Source organism: Megascapheus bottae, chromosome 29 (assembly GCF_031878675.1).
Source record: "Megascapheus bottae isolate mThoBot1 chromosome 29, mThoBot2.hap1, whole genome shotgun sequence".
NCBI lineage: Eukaryota > Metazoa > Chordata > Mammalia > Rodentia > Geomyidae > Megascapheus > Megascapheus bottae.
In genome coordinates this window covers 8,657,304-8,675,660 of record NC_143537.1, presented here as the reverse complement: position 1 = coordinate 8,675,660, position 18,357 = coordinate 8,657,304, and the positions used below count along the sequence as shown (strand labels likewise).

Below are 18,357 nucleotides of genomic sequence, written 5' to 3'. Positions count from 1 at the left end.
ACACACACACACACACACACACACACGGAAAACTGAAAGAACGGAAGGGAGAAATAGATAATTCAATGACAGAGACACCATACCCACCTTCCACAATGGAACAAAGCAGAAGATACACAAGAGAAAATTTGATTGACTATTATTATCTAATTGGATCTAAGCAGACATCTAGAATGCTTTACCCAACAACAGCAGAATATCCCCTCAAGTGTGTGGAATATCTTCCAGGAGACTGTTAGGTTATGAAAGAAGCCCCATTAGCTGATTGAAACCATATAAAGTATGATCTCCAACCAGTGATTGAATTCAAAATTTAGAAATTCTGAGGTTTAGAAGTTGAAAATTTTTAACAATAAAATTTGGAAAATGTACAGGATTTATATAACTCTATATAAACAATAGGTCAAAGAAATTAGGGAAACTGGGCCAGGAGTATAGCTTAGTGGTAGAGTGCTTGCCTAGCATGCACAAAGTCCTGGGTTTGATTCCTCAGTACCACATACAGAGAAGAAGCTGGAAGTGACGCTGTGGTTCAAGCAGTAGAGCGCTAGCCTTGAGAAAACACAAGGGCAGTGCCCAGACTCTGAGTTCAAGCTCCAGGACTGGCAAACATAAAACAAAACTAGGGCAAGTAGAGATGAATGAAATGAAAAAGATGGCATATCAAATTTATAGACAGGTGAAGGGCGTAGGAACAAACTTGCAGCATCGATTATTAAAAAAACCAAGGGTGGTGTTACGTGCCTATCACCTCAGCTGATCAGAATACTGAGAGGATCACTTGTCAGGTTGGACAATGTATCAAGACCGTGTCTCAAATAAAAAGAGTAAGATTTGAAGCTAGGCACTGGTGGCTCACGCCTGTAATCCTAGCGACTCAAGAGGTTGAGATCTGAGGATCGAGGTTCTAAGACAGCCCAGGTAGAAAAGACCATGAGATTTATCTCCAATAAATTACTCAGAAAAAGCTGGAAGTGGTGCTGTGGCTCAAGTGGTAGAGCACTAGCCTTGAGTACAAAGAGGCTCAGGGACAACACCCAGGCCTTGAGTTTAAGTCCCAGGATAGGCATTACAAAAAAGAAAGAAAAGAAAAGGAAAGATGAAGACTTCAAATCAGCATTGTGGTGCACAGCTGGAATCAGGGAAGAGAACAAGTTCAACGCCAGCCTAGGAAACACTAAGACCCTACATCCCAGTCCATCCCCCCTCCTCCACCAAAAAACCCTCAGATCAGTAACTTGATTTTTTTTTTCACATTAAAATATTGATCTAGAGCCAGGAGCGGTGGCTCATACCTGCATTTCTAGGTACTCCAGAGGCTGAGATCTGAGGATACAATTCAAAGACAGCCAAGAACTAAAGACTGTGAGACTCTTATCTCCAATTAACCACTAGAAAACAGGAAGTGGTGCTATGGCTCAGGGGGTAGGGTGGTAGACTTGAGCTGATGAGGTCAGGGACAGTACCCAGGCCCAGAGTTCAAGCCCCATGACCCACAAAAAAAATATAAATACAAATAAAAATTCTAAAAAAATATTTAACTTATTTTTTTCCCATTTATGCTGGGGGTATATAAAAGCACTGTATTAAATATGCAATGTGTTATCTAAATGGGTTTTTACACAGCAACTAATATTCTCTAAATAATGGGAAGGGGAAAGAAGAAAAGCTAAAACTTTCTATAAAGTAAAGCCCAGGATAAGATGGCTTCCAAACAGCTAAAGAATATTGATCATTCTTCACACTATTCCAAATCACAGAAAAGAACACTTCATAATTCATTATATAAGGCCAGCATTACAATGACACCAAAGCCAGACAGATTATTACAAGATCAATATATCTTATGAATGATGATGAAAAAATATTCAGCAAATGGAATGTAGCAATGTATAAAAAAGATCATACCTGGGGCCGGGAGTTTGGCCTAGTGGTAGAGTGCTTGCCTAGCATGCACAAAGACCTGGGTTCGATTCCTTGGTACCTCATATGTAGCAAAAAGCCAGAAGTGGTGCTAAGCCTCAAGTGGTAGAGCTCTAGCCTTGAGAAAGTCCAAGGACAGTGCTCAGGCCCTGAGCTCAAGCCCAGGACTGGCAAAAAAAAAAAAAAGATCATACCCTATAAACCAAGTGTGATTTGTCCCTGGAATGTGAAGTTAGTCAGCAATCAAAAATCAAGTACTGGGCTGGGAGTTTGGCCTAGGGGTAGCGTGCTTGCCTAGCATGCACGAAGACCGGGGTTTGATTCCTCGGCACCACATACATACAAAAAAGCTGGAAGTGGTGCTGAGGCTCAAGTGGTAGAGCTCTAACCTTGAGAAAGTCCAAGGACAGTGCTCAGGCCCTGAGCTCAAGCCCAGGACTGGCAAAAAAAAAAAAATAAATAAATAAAAAGAAAATAAAAAATAAAAAAAGTCAAGTATTAGCTAGACATAGTGGCATTCAACCTGTAATTACAGCACTTGGAAGGCTGGGGCAGGATTGTAATTGTAAGGCCAGTCAGGGCTAAATAGTGAGACTCTGTCTTGAAAAAATAAAAGCTAAATAAACAATGTAATATCCCATATAAATACAATAAAACATCTTACCAGGTCATTTCAATATACTGAAAATATGATAAATATCCAACTCTTCAATAAGCTAGCAAATACAAGGTAATTTTCTCAACTTGACAAAAGGTATCTAATATATGAAAATCCTATAGCTACATTCAGGACCAATGGTAATAAAGTGAAATCTTCCCTCATTTCAAGGTAATCACAAAATGTCGGTTTGTTCATACCTATTTCACAATCTCATTTCTATTAACAATTTAGTACCTAAGGCTCTACCCAGATATAATGATAAAAAATGAAATAAAATGGTGTCCAGATTGTAAAGGATGAACCAAAACTATGCCCATATGAAAATTGTTTTTTTTTTTTTTTTGGCTAGTCCTGGTCTGAAAGCTTTCCTTAGCCAGTTTGTGCTCAAGGCTAGCGCTCTACCAGTTGAGCTACAGAGCCACTCAGCTTTTTCTGAGTAGTTTATTACAGGTAAGAGTCTCATGGACTTTCTTACCCAGGCTTGCTTCAAACTGTAATCCTCAGACCTTAGCCCCCCCCCAAAGTAACTAGCATTACAGACATGAGCCACTGGCCCCCAGCTAATTATGTCAACTTGTACATAAAAAATTCCCAAGAATTTTTTACTGAAACAATACCAGCAAGAAGCTCAGCAAGCTGCATGATTAAAGTAACAAACAAACAAACAGACACAAAACCACTCATTTCTGTAAGAATTAAGTATAGATAACAAAAAAATCTATAATCCCTATAAATTTTATGGTAAGAAGCTAGATATAAAAGTCTACATATTATATGATCTACTTATATGAAATGCCTAGAATAGGTAAGCAAAGAGAGTTAAAGATTTGTGGTTTTAAATCTTTAAATCTTTTTTTTGGGGGGGTGATGAAAATTTCTGGAATTAAGACAGTTATGATGGTTGAATAACCTCAGGAGGAAACTAAAATCTCTGGAAACAAAAACCTTGAAAGTGTAAATTTTAAGGTAAATAAACTCTATGTCAACAAAATAATGGAGAACGTCCCTTTAATCATCTATCAAATTGATTATGACTGCTGAGATTAATGAAAAGGAATGTTATCAACTGGTATGCAGAGGTAGAAAGTTGAGAATTGACTGTACAAAAAAATTGCAAGTATTGATGATCATCCTTCTAGCATACAATTTAATATGATCAAGTATTTCATGATTTTCCTCTTCAATGAAACAAGTATTTCGTTTTTACATGTACAGTTACATTCACCCAACACTTTCAAGTAAAAAGAATGTTTCAGATAGATACATTTTTTTTAAAACTAATCAGTGTGCATTTTGCAAATGCCTATAGTCATTCATCCTTCATCCCACAAATATTTATTGAGCACTTACTACGTGGAAAGCACTCTACTCTAGATATGACAGTGATAGTTTAAAAGTGTTTGTTGCTCTGGAAGGGGAGCTGATATATTTGGCAGAGGTGATCAACCATAAGCAAAGGAAAGAGAAATTACCAGAGTGAATGACACCTTGAAAGAAAAAGAGATGAGAGCCAGGGCAGCATTCCTGTGTAAGGTGTAGGACATTGTACTTGGGCTTAACACGAGTAGTGTCACTGTCTTCTTGTGGGGCATTACAGGCACATTCTGACTGTGATGTCCAAATCAGCCTTTGAGACACAAGTCAGTGAATAATACTCAACAGCACAATCTTTGTATTTTATTATTTATTTCTTTTAATACAAAGCTTTGGCATTAGCAATTTTATGAAAAAATAAAATGTACTAAAAATAAACGCTTGTGTGGCATGATTGGTAAATGATGCACAAAAATAGGTTCTTTTTTCCTTCAAGGCAATCAGAAAGCAGTTTTCTTCTTTAAAACCATTCTACCCTATGGAACAAAAGGGAAAAAGAGGTCATGAATTAGTTAAAGGGAAGTTAGTGATATTAAAAGTAACAGAGAAGTGATCCTAACTAAAAGGTGGCCTGGGAATGCCCTCCACCCCAACTGTTTCCCAAATCATTCTGCTAAGTCCAGAAAGCAATCAGCATTTGCCTGAAATCAGCAGTTTTGCTCCTGTAATCAAGTGGATTTTTTTTTCTGCCTGTCCTGGGGCTTGAACTCAGGGCCTGAGTACTGTCCTTGGGTTTTCTCAAGGCTAGAGCTCTACCACTTGAGCCACAGCCCCATTTCTGGCTTTTTCTATGAGGTACTGAGGAATCGAACCCTAGTCTTCTTGCATGCTAGGTAAGTACTCTACCACTAGGCCAAGTTCCTGGCCAGGTGGCTCATTGTTTTAGAAGTGTTTTTACCATTCCTGAAGGAATACAGGAAGAAATGCAGCCTAACAGCACTTTGTTTAATATATGGGAACAATTACCACACATATTACAACTTCTTCTGGTCTCAACATATGTGCTAAGTGCTGAGTGTGCTGGAATCTGTAGCTAAACATATTTTCTTTAAAATATGTTCCTCTTTTACGGCTCAAATAGAAATTGGTTAAAGAACAATTTCTCCAAGGACATATAGTTCTCTCTTCAGATTTTGGGTACAGATAGAGAGTGTGTGTGTGTGTGTGTGTTCCTTTACCAGATGCTAAAATGTACCTCAAGTCTTGTGACAAGCTCTTTGTTGTCTTCAGATTTCTGCTGCCCTCTTTGCAGCCCCTGGCCTGGTAGGGCCTCCTTCACTTCCTGTCCCTGAACACTGGGGTCATTCCCTGCATAGGGCACGGCCTCCTTACACACTCTGGTTCATTTCCACACATCTGCACACTTCTCAAATCATGTCTTTAGTTCTATTTTCTTCCCTCCTACATGCTAGGTGCCAGATCTGTGTCTCGCACCACATAGTTTCTGGCTATCACACCTCTTCCCATTGTTCTCCTTTCTACCACTCTCACCTTCTCTCTCAACTCATATTTTTGCCTAACCTGCCACCTGTCTCCCTATTCCACCACTTCAAAGAAACTTTGCAGCCACCAGCAATTATCTTTCTGCTGACAAGCCTTAGATATTCCCCACTGTGTTAGAAGAAGAAAACCCAAACTTTGCAGTCTGCCTGCTGCCACCACTGCCACTATAGGAGACACATCAAACCACACCGCACCCGGGACCTCCTGCTTTTCCCTCACTCGGAGCCCTCAAGGGCTCTCTGGAGCTGGGCCGAATCCCAGTTTCCTTCATTTAGTATCTCTCTGGAATTCCTCTGACTTGCAGTTTATTCCTTGTCTAAGTGTCTCATACTTAGAGGAACTAGAAGGAGAAATAAATACTAAGAGAAAGAAGAGAGGCCAGGCATCTGGTACAGGCCTGCAATTACAGAAGTAGGGCAGCTGATGCAGGTTCAAAGCCAGCCCAGGCACTAAAGACCCCAAGAGATTCTTATCTCCAATTATTCACTAGAAAACCAGAAGTGGGGCTGTGGTTCAAGAGGTAGGGCGGTAGCCTTGAGCTGAAGAGCTCAGGGACAGCACCCAGGCCGAGAATTTAAGCCCCATAGCAACAACAACAACAAAGGCATTCTTAGTAAAATAAAAAACAAAAATGATTGCCAAGAGGAGCCAAAAGTATTTGAGAATTTAGTAAATTCTTTAAGCCAATGTTTCCCAAACTGCAGGATACAACCTAGTAATGACTTATAAAATCAACTTAGAAGCTTATAATTAGCATTAAAAAAACCCCTCAAAGTACAGAAAAAGTATATAAGCAAATACTAAGTGCAGTGAGGGAAATGTTTGTAAGATTTCTGTTTTAGTCATATATTTACTTGTGGGTACAAAATGTTTTTGTTTGTTTGGGTTTTTTTGGTTGTTTTTGGGGCTTGAACTCTGGGTCTGGGCACTCTTCCTGAGCTCTTCAGCTCAAGGCTAGCTCTCCACTACTTGAGCCATGGTTTTCTGGTGGTTCACTGGAGATAAGTCTCAGGGACTTTCGTGTCCAGGCTGGCTTTGAAGCACAATCCTCAGATCTCAGCCTACTGAGTAGCTAGAATGACAGGCGTGAGCCACTGCGCCTGGCCTGGCTGCTTCTTGGTTGTCATCAACATACAAGGGATACCAGGGAGGCCTCGTCCTTAAACCTGATAGACTGCTTCATCATGCTCACAGTGTTCCAGAGTGAATGAACACACTGAACTATGGGGTTAAACTGTAATGTGCAAGGTCAGACTAGCAGCACTGTCAGGAAAACAAATTATCCTAGCATAAACATGAAGTTCAAGTGGTGCTTACTATTGATAATCAGATATTATATCACCAAAAGATCTTTAAACCTAATTATATATAGATTAAAATTGCCTATGAAATTAAATGGGGTGATTTAAAATGAAAAAGGGATTCCATTTTGACTGTAAATTTCTTGGCAAAAAAGAAAGGTATACTTCAAAGGTTTCTAAATGAATTATAAATTTATTTACTAGAAACTCCTTTTATTCTGGAATAAAATTATATCAGAATTATCAACATTTTTGAAACATTGGGTAGGAACATCCATTTATCTTTTTTTATTATCCATAATAAAAATGTCCTTTAAAAGTTAAGTAACTTATTTATTATAAAAACAAAAAATATAAAAGCACAAATCAGAGAGGAAAACATCACTTTGAATTCTAATTTAAGACAATCACCATTAAGATTTTGGTAACTGTCCTTTCAAACATTCACATGTGTGAATATACATACACACACATACACACACATACATTCACTCTCATTTTTTCTTTCTAAATGAGATCATGAATATTGTCCTTCAGAGTGGGTTTGATTGAAGGCATAGAATAGTCGAATGACCAATTGCAAATCAACCCTCTTCAAAGGCTAATGGAGGAGGGTTGGACTAAGACATGGATCTAAGATCCATGACTTAGATTCTGAGTCATGCAGGCATTTATGCATGGAACTAAAATAATATGACCCAAGTACTTGGTGTTCTAATAGGTAACATGTCCACTGAGCATTCTCTAAAATACCTGATGCATAAACTAAGCACCTAGAAGATTCTGAGTGCTAGTCAGATGACCATCAAATTGTTAATAATTCTCTCCAAGTACCCAGCGTAAGCATTTGCTTGTAGTGTTTATCTATCACTCATTGGTAATTTTTTTTTTTTTTGCTAGTCCTGAGGCTTGAACTCAGGGCCTGGGCTCTGTCCCTGAGCTTCTTTTGCTCAAGGCTAGCACTGTACCACTTGGGCCACAGCACTACTTTCGGCTTTTTCTGTGTATGTGGTACCAAGGAATCAAACCCAGGGCTTTGTGGATGCTAGGCAAGCACTCTACCACTTTGCCACAATCCTGGCCCCTCTCTGGCGAAATTTTAAAGCTTGTATTATTATCCAACCTTATGGATTAGCATGAGAGTAACAAAAAGGTGGTGGCAGGTGAAATAATTATTTCTCTCTGACCTGAGGATTGAATCACAGGCATTCACAAAGCTCCTACAGTTCTGTATACTCTTTTTTTTTTTTTGCCAGTCCTGGGCTTGAGCTCAGGGCCTGAGCACTGTTCTTGGACTTTCTCAAGGTTAGAGCTCTACCACTTGAGCCTCAGCACCACTTCAGGCTTTTTTTTCTATGTATGTGGTACCGAGGAATCAAACCCGGGTCTTCATGCATGCTAGGCAAGCACTTTAACCACTAGGCCAAACTCCCGGCCCAGTTCTGTATACTCTTATATGGAAGAAATTAAATTCATTTGCCAAAGGATAAAGGCAGATGGTCATCTTATTTATAGAACTTTGATAGAATCTCAGCAGAATTGATTTGGCTAACATTTATTGAGCACTTAATATGTACCAGGCACTGTGCTAATAAGCACTTTATATGTTAATGCTCTCAATACCTCTATAATATAGTCCAACCACTATCTCTGTTTTATGGATTCAAATAAGCTCCAGATAAATTTAACTATATAGGTCTGACAAATAAAAAAATGGATGAGCTGAGAGTCAAATCCAGGAGTGTCTGACTCTGGAATCTGAGCAATAAACATTGGGCTCTGCTGAAGGAAAACTGCCCAGTGGCATCAACAGAAGCAGCTGGCTACTGACCTAATGGATGAGGTGGAAACTAAACATCTAGAGGTTAAAAATGCTACCATGATAGCCTCTCACTATGGAATGGTCACTAAGCCACAAAGCATTTTTTTGCAGGCACCCAGCCAATAGCTCAAGTTAGAGTAATAAAACTCAAGTCATGGTAAGTAGAGGTTACTTGTTTCTACAGTGGGGCAACATTAAATCAACTGAATGAGGTGCTTAGTTATTATTAATCACTTAAAGTGCCAGGACATAACCAACTATGGAGAAGGCTCAAATTCGAGCAGGGCCCCAAGGGTGCTTCCACATTTAAATACTTTTCATGAATACTGATCTATGAATGGACTAAACAGAAAATGACACAATTAAAACAAAATCAAAGAATCTCTTCTGTATCTCATCACTGTGGAATGATACTTTCGGAAAAGTGCTGCATCTAAATGGACCTTAAGAGTCACCTAGCCCAATTTTTCATCCTTTGAAAAGCACCCTACCTGCCGTAGCCTTGATAAGAAACACTGGTATCCGCTGGCATCTCCAACCTCTTGCACTCCCAAAGCAAACCTCCTCAACTTCGCATTAAGAAGCCTGACTGATGTACTTCCTGTTACAAGGTGAAAGTTACCTTTCTGTAACCTACAACAGCCCCGGTTTTGCTTGTGTGTGTATATATATGTGTGTGTGTATATATATGTGTGTGTGTATATATATATATATATATATATATATATATATATATATATATATAGTTTACCCTGACTGCTTCTACTTCCTGTCTCCTGTAACATTTGGAAAGAGCATGTTTTTTCCCTGACCACTTCTGTGTAAGACTTCTTCAAAAATGTCAATCTTCTCCCAAATGCTGAATCTACAAGACTCCAAATAATGTCTGATGGGCCCTTATCAAGTGGGGCTATTTATGTCACTGCTGAGGATGCAGACATTCTTTACATATACAGACTGACATTTGTGGGTTCACTGAGCTTGTGGCTAGTGAAAACCTCTAGATACTTTGCCACATGAGCTGTTTCTGTGGAACAAGGTGAATTCCTAATCTGTGTAACTGATATAAAGTGAAATAAATAAATTATGTTGCTTATGATTCCACTGGGATCAGTATGGAATTGGTGGAAAGCCAATTTTCACCACCTTTATGAAAACTGTATTTTCTTGGGATCATCTGGCACATGCAATCCAAAAAACAATTTGTTACTTACTCATTAGCATTCAAGCTAGCTGTGGCTCTGATGATCATGTAGCAGAGTGTGAGAGCACTGAGGAGGCCAAAACTGGCAATAATAAACCATTCTTCTGTTGACAAAGGAAAGGGAGGAAATCACTCTGGGGAGAAGGTTTAAGTCAAATCGATGTCAACATTTCCCTCAAATGCAACGAAGCAGACGTCAACGGAGGTGTAAGCCAAGATTGGCTCAAGGAAGTGAAGCAGGAGGAGGGTTGCCAGAGTGCTACTAACTGGAGAAGGTTAGTGGAAGTACTGGTAAAAGCTGCAAGGAGAAAGGAAAGCATGGCCCAACCATTTCTTCCAGTTTCCTGAGGTCTATATGGCCACCAAAAAGTATATAGGAAAAGCATATATGAAATTACACATGGATATCGGTATTTTCATTGTTAATTTCAATGGCAGAGTAACCATACTTAGAACCTTCCCTTTAATTTCTGCATGGTTGTACCACTAACTTTTAAAGGCTCAGAAATAGGAAGTAGTGGGTCTTAAAGGGCTTAGAGGATACTGCAAACAGTCTATAAACTGGCACCCATGACATTCATGTCTATGCTCTTAGGTATTGGCATATTTAGGATAAATAATAACAACATCTCTCCAATGGCTCAAGAAAATAGGTTCACGACCCCACTGTCCAGAAGCAGCATTGGTTTTCTTGTTTTGTTGAGAAGTAGGAGGGAAAGGTGAAGGTCTGGTATATGGAGTTTTAAGGTGGGTCTTTCTGTATTTCTCCTTCTATCTTCCCTTTTCTATTATTATTGTTATCATCATCATCATCATCATCATGTTATTATTATTACTTCATGGTGCTGGGAATCAAGGAACTGAGGATCTTGTACATTCTAAGTCTACCAAAGAAATATATCTCCAGTCCTCTTTTATCTAATCTCTCTCTCTTTTTTGGCTGGTCCTAGGACCCTAAAGCTTTTGTGTTCAAGGCTAGTCTTCTACCACTTGAACTACAGCTCCACTTCTGGCTTTTTGTGCCTAACTGGAGATAAGATTATCATGGACTGGACTTTCCTGCCCTGGCTGGATTCAATCCTTAGATCTTAGCCTCCTGAGTAGGTAGGATTATAGGCATAAGCTAATGATGCCCAGCTTCTCTCACTTTTTACATGGTATAGCTATCTTTCTCTTCCCCTACGGTTTCCCCTCTCTCTTATAACAATAACAACAATAAAAGCCCTTGAAAACCAATCTAACTTTCTTTAAATTCTGAACGGTAAAGTATTTCTTAAAGACTACAACAACTAGGGTTGGTTTAATCTAATAATAATCAGTAAACCTCCCTCGACATCTTTAATAAGGCAGAGAAGTATTTATATCTAGAATACCAAACATGTGTATGCACAAGTTATGTGTAAGATGAGTTTTCATTAATCCTTCCTGTTTTTGGGTGGGGGCGGGGAGCCGATACTGGGGCTTGAATTTGAGAGCTGGCATTTGTTAGGTAAGTGCTCTGCCACTTGAGCCAGACTTGCAGCTTTTTGGAGGGGAGTGCTGGGGACTGAACTTAGGGTCTCATGCTTGTAAAACAGGTGCTATCCCTCGTGAGAATCATGCTTCTAGTTCCTTTCCCTATCAGTTTTATGCCTTGGCTATTTTTTTTTTTTTGCCAGTCTTGGGGCTTGAACTCAAGGCCTAGACATTGTCCCTGAGCCTCTTTTGTTCAAGGCTAATGCTCAATTACTTCAGCCACAGCTCTGCACTCTGGATTTTTTTGTAATTTATTAGGGATAAGAGTCTCACTGACTTTTCTGTCTGGGCTGGCTTTGAACCATGATCCTCAGATCTTAGCTCCGGAGTAGCTAGGATTATAGACAGGCATGAGCTCCCAGTGCCCGGATGGCCTTGCCTAGTTTGAGATAGGGGCTCATTTTATGCCTGGACTGGCTTGGGCTGTGATCCTCCTTCTTGGTGGCACTGAGGATGATAGGTATTACTGCTGTGCCTAACCACTGTGCTTCCCCTGTGGCTGGGGTAACAGACACATGCTACCACAACTAGATACTCACTGAGTAGTTTCATGAACTTTTATTCCTGGGCTGGTCTGAACTATGATAACTCATCTCCATCTCCCAAATAGCTAGGATTACAGGTTTGAGCCACTACATCTAGCCACATCTCCAGCTCTTAATCTGGGTTTGATGAATCCTGAAATGGCTTGCAAAATAGTTGTATACAGAACCGTTTCTCTAAAAAGGGGTTTCTCAACTTTCCATTCAATTTTTAAAGGCTTTCAAAAGGTTAGGATGATTTGCTCTTTAGGATTCTAGGATGCTGAGTTTGGTCTATGAGGCTTATCTCCACCGGATTTATTAGCTTATATTACTAAAATGCTTGGCAAACTTTTGAAAATTACAGGGTAGTCGCTTGTATTAATTTCTTTCATCATTAGATTAAAGCTTTTTATTAAAATTGGGCTCTCAAGGATCCATGTTAAATCTACCATTTTGACTGAACCAAGGGCCTCATATGCACTAAGCACACATTCCACTATCCAGCTCTACTTTCAACTTCTTAGTGTTTGTACATGATAAACTAATATGTAAAACTTTAATTATGTCTATATTAATGAATTCTGAATACACATATATCTTTGGGGTTTTTTTTGGTGTGTGTGATTTTATTTATAAAAATTACTAATCAAAGTAAACACTATCACAGAAACATCTAACATGTCCTGGAGTATTTTAGTAGCAATCCATCACAGGTAGGGTCCTGGTCACTGCTGCTCTTGCTGCTTATTTTGCACAGTGCCTTGCACACAGAGGATACTGTGTGAATATACTGCAATTGTGCTACAGGTGCTACAGGACTTCCTAAGTAAAAGCAGAGGTAACTTGGGTCTATTCTATGTTGCACGGGTAAATTCTGGTACAGGTATTTAATTTGGTGTATGAAGTGATTACTTTTTATCATCAAAAACAAGATTTTGAAAGGCCATTTTATATAGCATACAACAAAGTTTGTGCTTAATGTGGTAGTAGGTGCTCAATAAATGTCTGATGAATGAAGGAGTTATAAAACCTCATTAACAGCATTTGTCTCCTTTATGATTACTAGATCTTTTTTTTTTCAGAAAACTAGACCATAAAATCTTAATGCCAAAGAAGGAAAATCATGAAATGTTCTTACAACAAATGACTGTGAAATGGTAAAGAATGAGCTAAAATACATGAAAGAATAGCTTAACTGAATGCACATTAAAACCTGGGAAATCATTTTCTAGCAATAATCTCTGATTGGCTAAAAAACATATTTCATTTGAACTCAGATAACACATGTCTTAATATGTCCAGAGAAACTAATGCCGGTGGTAAGCAGAATCCCATCAGTTTCAGGGTTTGAAGCTCTAGGCAAGCAAAGGCATAAATCAGAAAAGGCAGAACCAGAGGGCAATCAGAAATGAGTGAAAGGCTGTTAGATGGAAACTGCACGTAAAGAATGGAATTGAAGAGAAGAGCTGGCATGTTACAAGGTGAATGTCTCCAATGCCCACACACGCCACCAACTCATTCACACTTACACAAGCACTGTCCTCAAAATACTCAGCACATTTCTAGTTCATTTGTCACCAGTTGAACAATCAAGACATTCAGTATTAGCCCAGAATAGTTTTTTTGGCAGATTATTTTTTGGCTTGTCTTCCATCTCATATACCCAAGAGTTAAGTGTCAATAGATCAAACTTTCATAAAAAGTATAAGACAAAGTCAGCAACGACAGGCCATCTCAACTGTTCCTGAAGTTGTGAATTTATAGCGTCAGATTCTAGATTAGGTTTTCACTAGGTTTCCTGTGGCCTGGGAGATGAAGAGCAGCAGGGCTCAGCCACATCACATGTCGGCACTGAAGCCTCTGGCTGACGACACATTCCATTGTCTACCTTAAATGGTTTGCAATGCCACTGATTTCAAAACTCAATTAAGAAAAACAGCTCCCAAGCCAAGCCTCTGAATGACTAACACAGCAAATATAGCTCTTCCTACTGATTATATGCGTATACACAATGTTTCTTCTCAGAAAGTTTTGTTATTCCAAATATCTGCTTTAACAAAAGAATACATTGCAAAGTCACTGGCCCCGGTGGGCTCAACTTTCCCCTTGACAGTCACCGAATGCCCGACACAAGTGGCAGTGCTGCTCTGTGCCTGGCAAAGGTGCCCCACTTACTTGTTACTGCAATGTTGATTTCTCCTGTTCTAGGAGTGAGCTCCCCATCCTGAGGAAGTGGTGATATCCCCGAAGTTCGGAGTGGCTCAAGGCCAAGGGAGTTGTCATTGGCGAGGTCACCTAGGGCTGATCTTCGATTAACTGCTTGGGTTCTGGTGAGTCTTTCCATATCAAATGCTACGTTATCAGTACATGGCAGATTTGGCTGCAAAAATATTTCCACATCAAAAATGATTTGTAAGGACAAGATCTTTTATAAAATTCTGAATGTGTGACACTTATAGCAAAGACTTCATCGAGTTTTTTTCCCCGTATGATTTCTTCTGGTCTCCCTGCTCATTTGTCTTTTCTATTCTCACTCAAGAGAGGTTTTCTTCAGAAGACCAGATGATCTCCCAAAACTGGCACAAAGGGAAACCAAAATCCCCTACAGTACTGGGAAAACTGACAAATGCAACTTGGTATAGAAACAACAACCTTTTACGGACATAATCATAAACTGAAGAGTCATAATCATTACTATAAGGCTGATAAATATCCAGGTTAACAAATGTCTAATGACATTGTTTTGGTTAACATCCAATGTTAATGTTGAGAACCCTTTAACAAAATGAATATGAGGAAGCTGAAGCATGTGGGGGGGGACCAAGAGAAGGGGTGGGGAGGGTGAATGGGGAGGGTGAAGAGTGAGCAAATGCAGTCATCATAATTCAATGCACATTACATAAAAATGGAACCATGTTCTTTGAGGGTATGGATGAGAGGGGGAGCAACGGGAGAACGACGGAAGGGTGACAGTGATCAAGATGCATGGTGCTCATAACCTGATTTCTGGACTTCTGACTCCTTAGTACAGCTACTTAATAAAAACAGATATTAAAAAAAGTTGAGTGATAGCAGAAAGCAGATGACAAAAAATACTTCTTTCATCCTACTAATGCCTCTTAAATGGTCCATTTATCAGGCACACAGTTTAAGTGTCTTCTATCTTTAAACATAAATAACACATATAACTAAGAGCAGATCCAAGGTGAGAAGATTTTGAGACTATAAGAAAATGATTTGTTTTAAAACGTAAACACCCACTCCTAACAGAGAGATATATAGGTGGTAGGAGCCAAAGTCTATAAATTAAAAAAAAAGTGGCTACAAAACCTTCTGACTTAACAATATGAATCATTTGGTTTCCATGCAACCTCCAGTTCTTTTTGCTTGTTCAGACAGCATAGGAAAAGAAGAATTGGAAAAAGTGGCTGATAGAACTTTGTAAAAGAAGTAATAGTCAAATCCTGTGTCTGTGGCTTCCTGGGCAAAGGAATTCCACTTTTAGATCATTCCAAAACCCTATTTGAAACAACAAATCCTAATGATTTGTGATAACTACAATAAACTTTTTTTTGGGTGGGGGTGGGTCCTGGGACTTGAACTTGGCCTGGGCACTGTCCCTAAGCTCTAGGCTATTGTCCTACCCCTTGAGCCATAGCTCTACTTCTGGTTTTCTGGTGGTTAATTGGAGATAGAGTCTCACAGACTTTAGTGCCTAAAATCCTCAATCTCAGCTTCCTGAGTAGCTAGGATTATAGGCATGAGCCCACCAGTGCCCAGCTCTATAAAACTTTTTAAAAAAAGATTTTCCTAAAAACAGGAAAAGTATTAGCACCTCAAAGAATAGATTGGAGTCACCAACAGACTTAATATTTTCCAAGTGTCTACTATATGTGAGGTACCAATCTCACATGCAGGGAGATATCTGGTATGACTGGAACTCTTACTTTTCCCCTAAGATATGGGCTCTGACTATACTGATCCAGGCAGGTGTCCTGAACTTGTGGGCTCAAGTGACACTCCTAGCTCAGTCTTTTGAGTAGTTGGGACCCTAGGAGTACACCTTTGTGCCTGGCTTTAGGAATAAAATTTTGACATTCTGGGATGCATCCTGACTTGCATCATGTTATTAGCATTTATGGCAAGGGACTAGAGATACTACTGCAGTCTTCGATGCATAGGACTGCCCCTTATATGGAAGGAATTAGCTAGTCCCTAAAGTTCCAGTGAGGCCAGAATGACCTCTGGAGAGGAGGATAAAAGAGGCATTACTGCCCTATAGCACTACACTTAAATTGTGATTTGATGGTATGTTTCAAGTAGGACTACTTAAAATCTTTTTTTAAGTTATAAGGCTAAAATACAGGCTCAACTGCTGGACCAAACTCAACATTTTGTTCCATGAGGAAATTACTTTTTTTTTTTTTTTTTTTTACATTTTATTTTTCTCTAGAAAGGCTAACCCCAGAGACATTAAGCAAGTTCGCATTTATGATCTGGCACACATTGTAACTGAACTCTATGCAACATACTCCATTAATGCCCTTGCCAGGATGTTCAAGGTTCTCTAGGGACTTTCATCACCATCTGCCTTCAGTGCTTATCAATGCCAAAGGAAAACTTAAGAGGAAAAAAACGTTAAGTGATGACATCATTTTTTATGTCCCACACAAGCCAAACTTGTTACTATACCTGAGTCAAAAGTCTTGATTCTGTACCTTGCAATGTTGTTTTTGCCCAACAGAAGTATACTTTTAAAAGTATTGTGGAAGGCCAACAATGGTAAAGCAGCCCAGCCACCTTTGCCCTTCTAGGGAGGGGCAACTTTATCCCCACCCCCCATGAGGCAGGATATCTGCTTGGTTTGTGGGGCCGGGGTGGGGGGGGGCTGCTTTGTGTGGAGATCAGCCAAATTCGAGTGCCAATTCCAACTAAGGTGATAGGTAAATTCAAACACTAGGCTGTAACCCTATTGGCTACCTGCGTGTGGCTGGAGCTGGATATGGTCCCTCTGGGTATGTAACAATCCCATCAGCCACCTGTGTGCAGCCAGGTTTGACTGCATGGGTTTTGCCCTTAAAAACCCTGCGTGAGAACCGTTCGGGGTCACAGTGTCAGCTCCCGAGTCTGCAATGTGTCCCTGGCCAGTCAGTTCACCATCTATTTCCCTAGTATATTCTTTTTATATGAAAAAAAAGTAGACTAGCAGATATTTATCTCCCTTTTTTAGATTAGACTCTGAAATAATCGGGAAGAAAAGCACTGCTGGGTTAAGAAGGTTATAGGACAAAGTTAATGTGTTCTTGGGAGATTAACTATATCAGTTAAACAACTACATTATAGTATACTACACTTAGATATAATGCTACACAAAAGTAGTGACAAAATAGGCAACATACCACAATTCCCAGAGCCTTCAAAATATTAAGTTTGCACATAGGACAGGTACAGTGTTCACTAAGCCAGGGATCCACGCACGATTTGTGGAAAACATGCCTATGAAATAATGGAAATTAAGTCATCAATTATATACTGAAAAACTTTTAGCTCAGAATGAAAAGAAATGCAATTTTTAGTTAACCTGTTTTGCTTTTTTCTTTTCTTTTCTTTTTTTTTTTTTTGCTTTAACTCAGGGCCTGAGCACTGTCCTTGGTCCTTCTCAAGGCTAGAGCTCTACCACCTGAGCCACAGCACTACTTCCAGACTTCTCTGTGTATGTGGCAGGGAGGAATCGACTCCAGGGCTTCATTCGTGCTAGGCAAGCACTCTACCACTAGGCCATACTCCCAGACCTGTTTTGCCTCTTCACAGCACATTTTCTTTCCTTTTTATTTTTGTGCCAGTACTAGAGAGAGCTTGAAATCAAAAGTCCTGGGTACTGTTCATTAGTTTTTTTTGCTCAAGGCTGGCTCTCTCTGACTTGAGATACAGCTCTACTTCTGGATTTTTGGTGATTAATTGGAGATTAATAGTCTCATGCACTGTCATGCTAGGGCTTGCTTTGAAAAAGAATCCTCATATCTCAGCCTCCTGAGTAGCTAGGATTATAGGAGCCTCTAGGTCCTGGCTTGGCATATTTTTAAGCTAAAGTGTGTATATAAAACTTGCAAAACTTCTCCTGAACCCAACTTCATACCTTAGCAGCAGCATTGTGTAATAAGACATAACAAGTGGGATATTGGACGGTTTTTTTCTGTCTCTGTCTCTCCTGCCGGTCTTGAGCTTGAACTCTGGGCGTTATGCATGCTAGACAAGCACTCTATCACTAAGCTACATTTCCTGCCTGTTTGGACATTTCTGTTAGTTTATTTCCAGTGCTGGAGATCTAACTCAGTGCCTCAGACATGTTAGTCAACTCTTCTACTACTGAGCTATATCCCCAGACACACCTAATTTTTGTTTTTAGTGCTAATCCTGGGGCCTGGGAACAGTACCTAAGATTTTTTGCTCAAGGCTTGGGTTCTACCAGTTGAGCCATAGCTCTACTTTTAGCTTTTTGGTAGTTAGCTGAAGAGTCTCAGTCTTTCCTG

At 39.6% G+C, this 18,357-nt stretch overlaps 1 protein-coding gene across 4 annotated transcripts in view; it reads right to left on the bottom strand.

The window, feature by feature from the left end:
* Nucleotides 1-18,357, bottom strand: part of Rnf130 (ring finger protein 130) — an 89,146-nt gene that overhangs the window by 13,802 nt on the left and 56,987 nt on the right. For 2 of the 4 annotated variants that reach the window (XM_090320867.1, XM_090320865.1), the window contains exons 6-7: nt 17,227-17,323; nt 14,003-14,207 (exon numbers count right to left, since the gene is read on the bottom strand). In XM_090320867.1, coding sequence (XP_090176993.1) covers nt 14,003-14,207; nt 17,227-17,323 — 302 coding nt within the window. Of the gene's footprint in view, nt 1-4,256; nt 4,435-9,798; nt 9,893-14,002; nt 14,208-17,226; nt 17,324-18,357 lie in introns of those variants that run through there. The other 2 variants (XM_090320866.1, XM_090320868.1) reach the window with 2 other exon arrangements.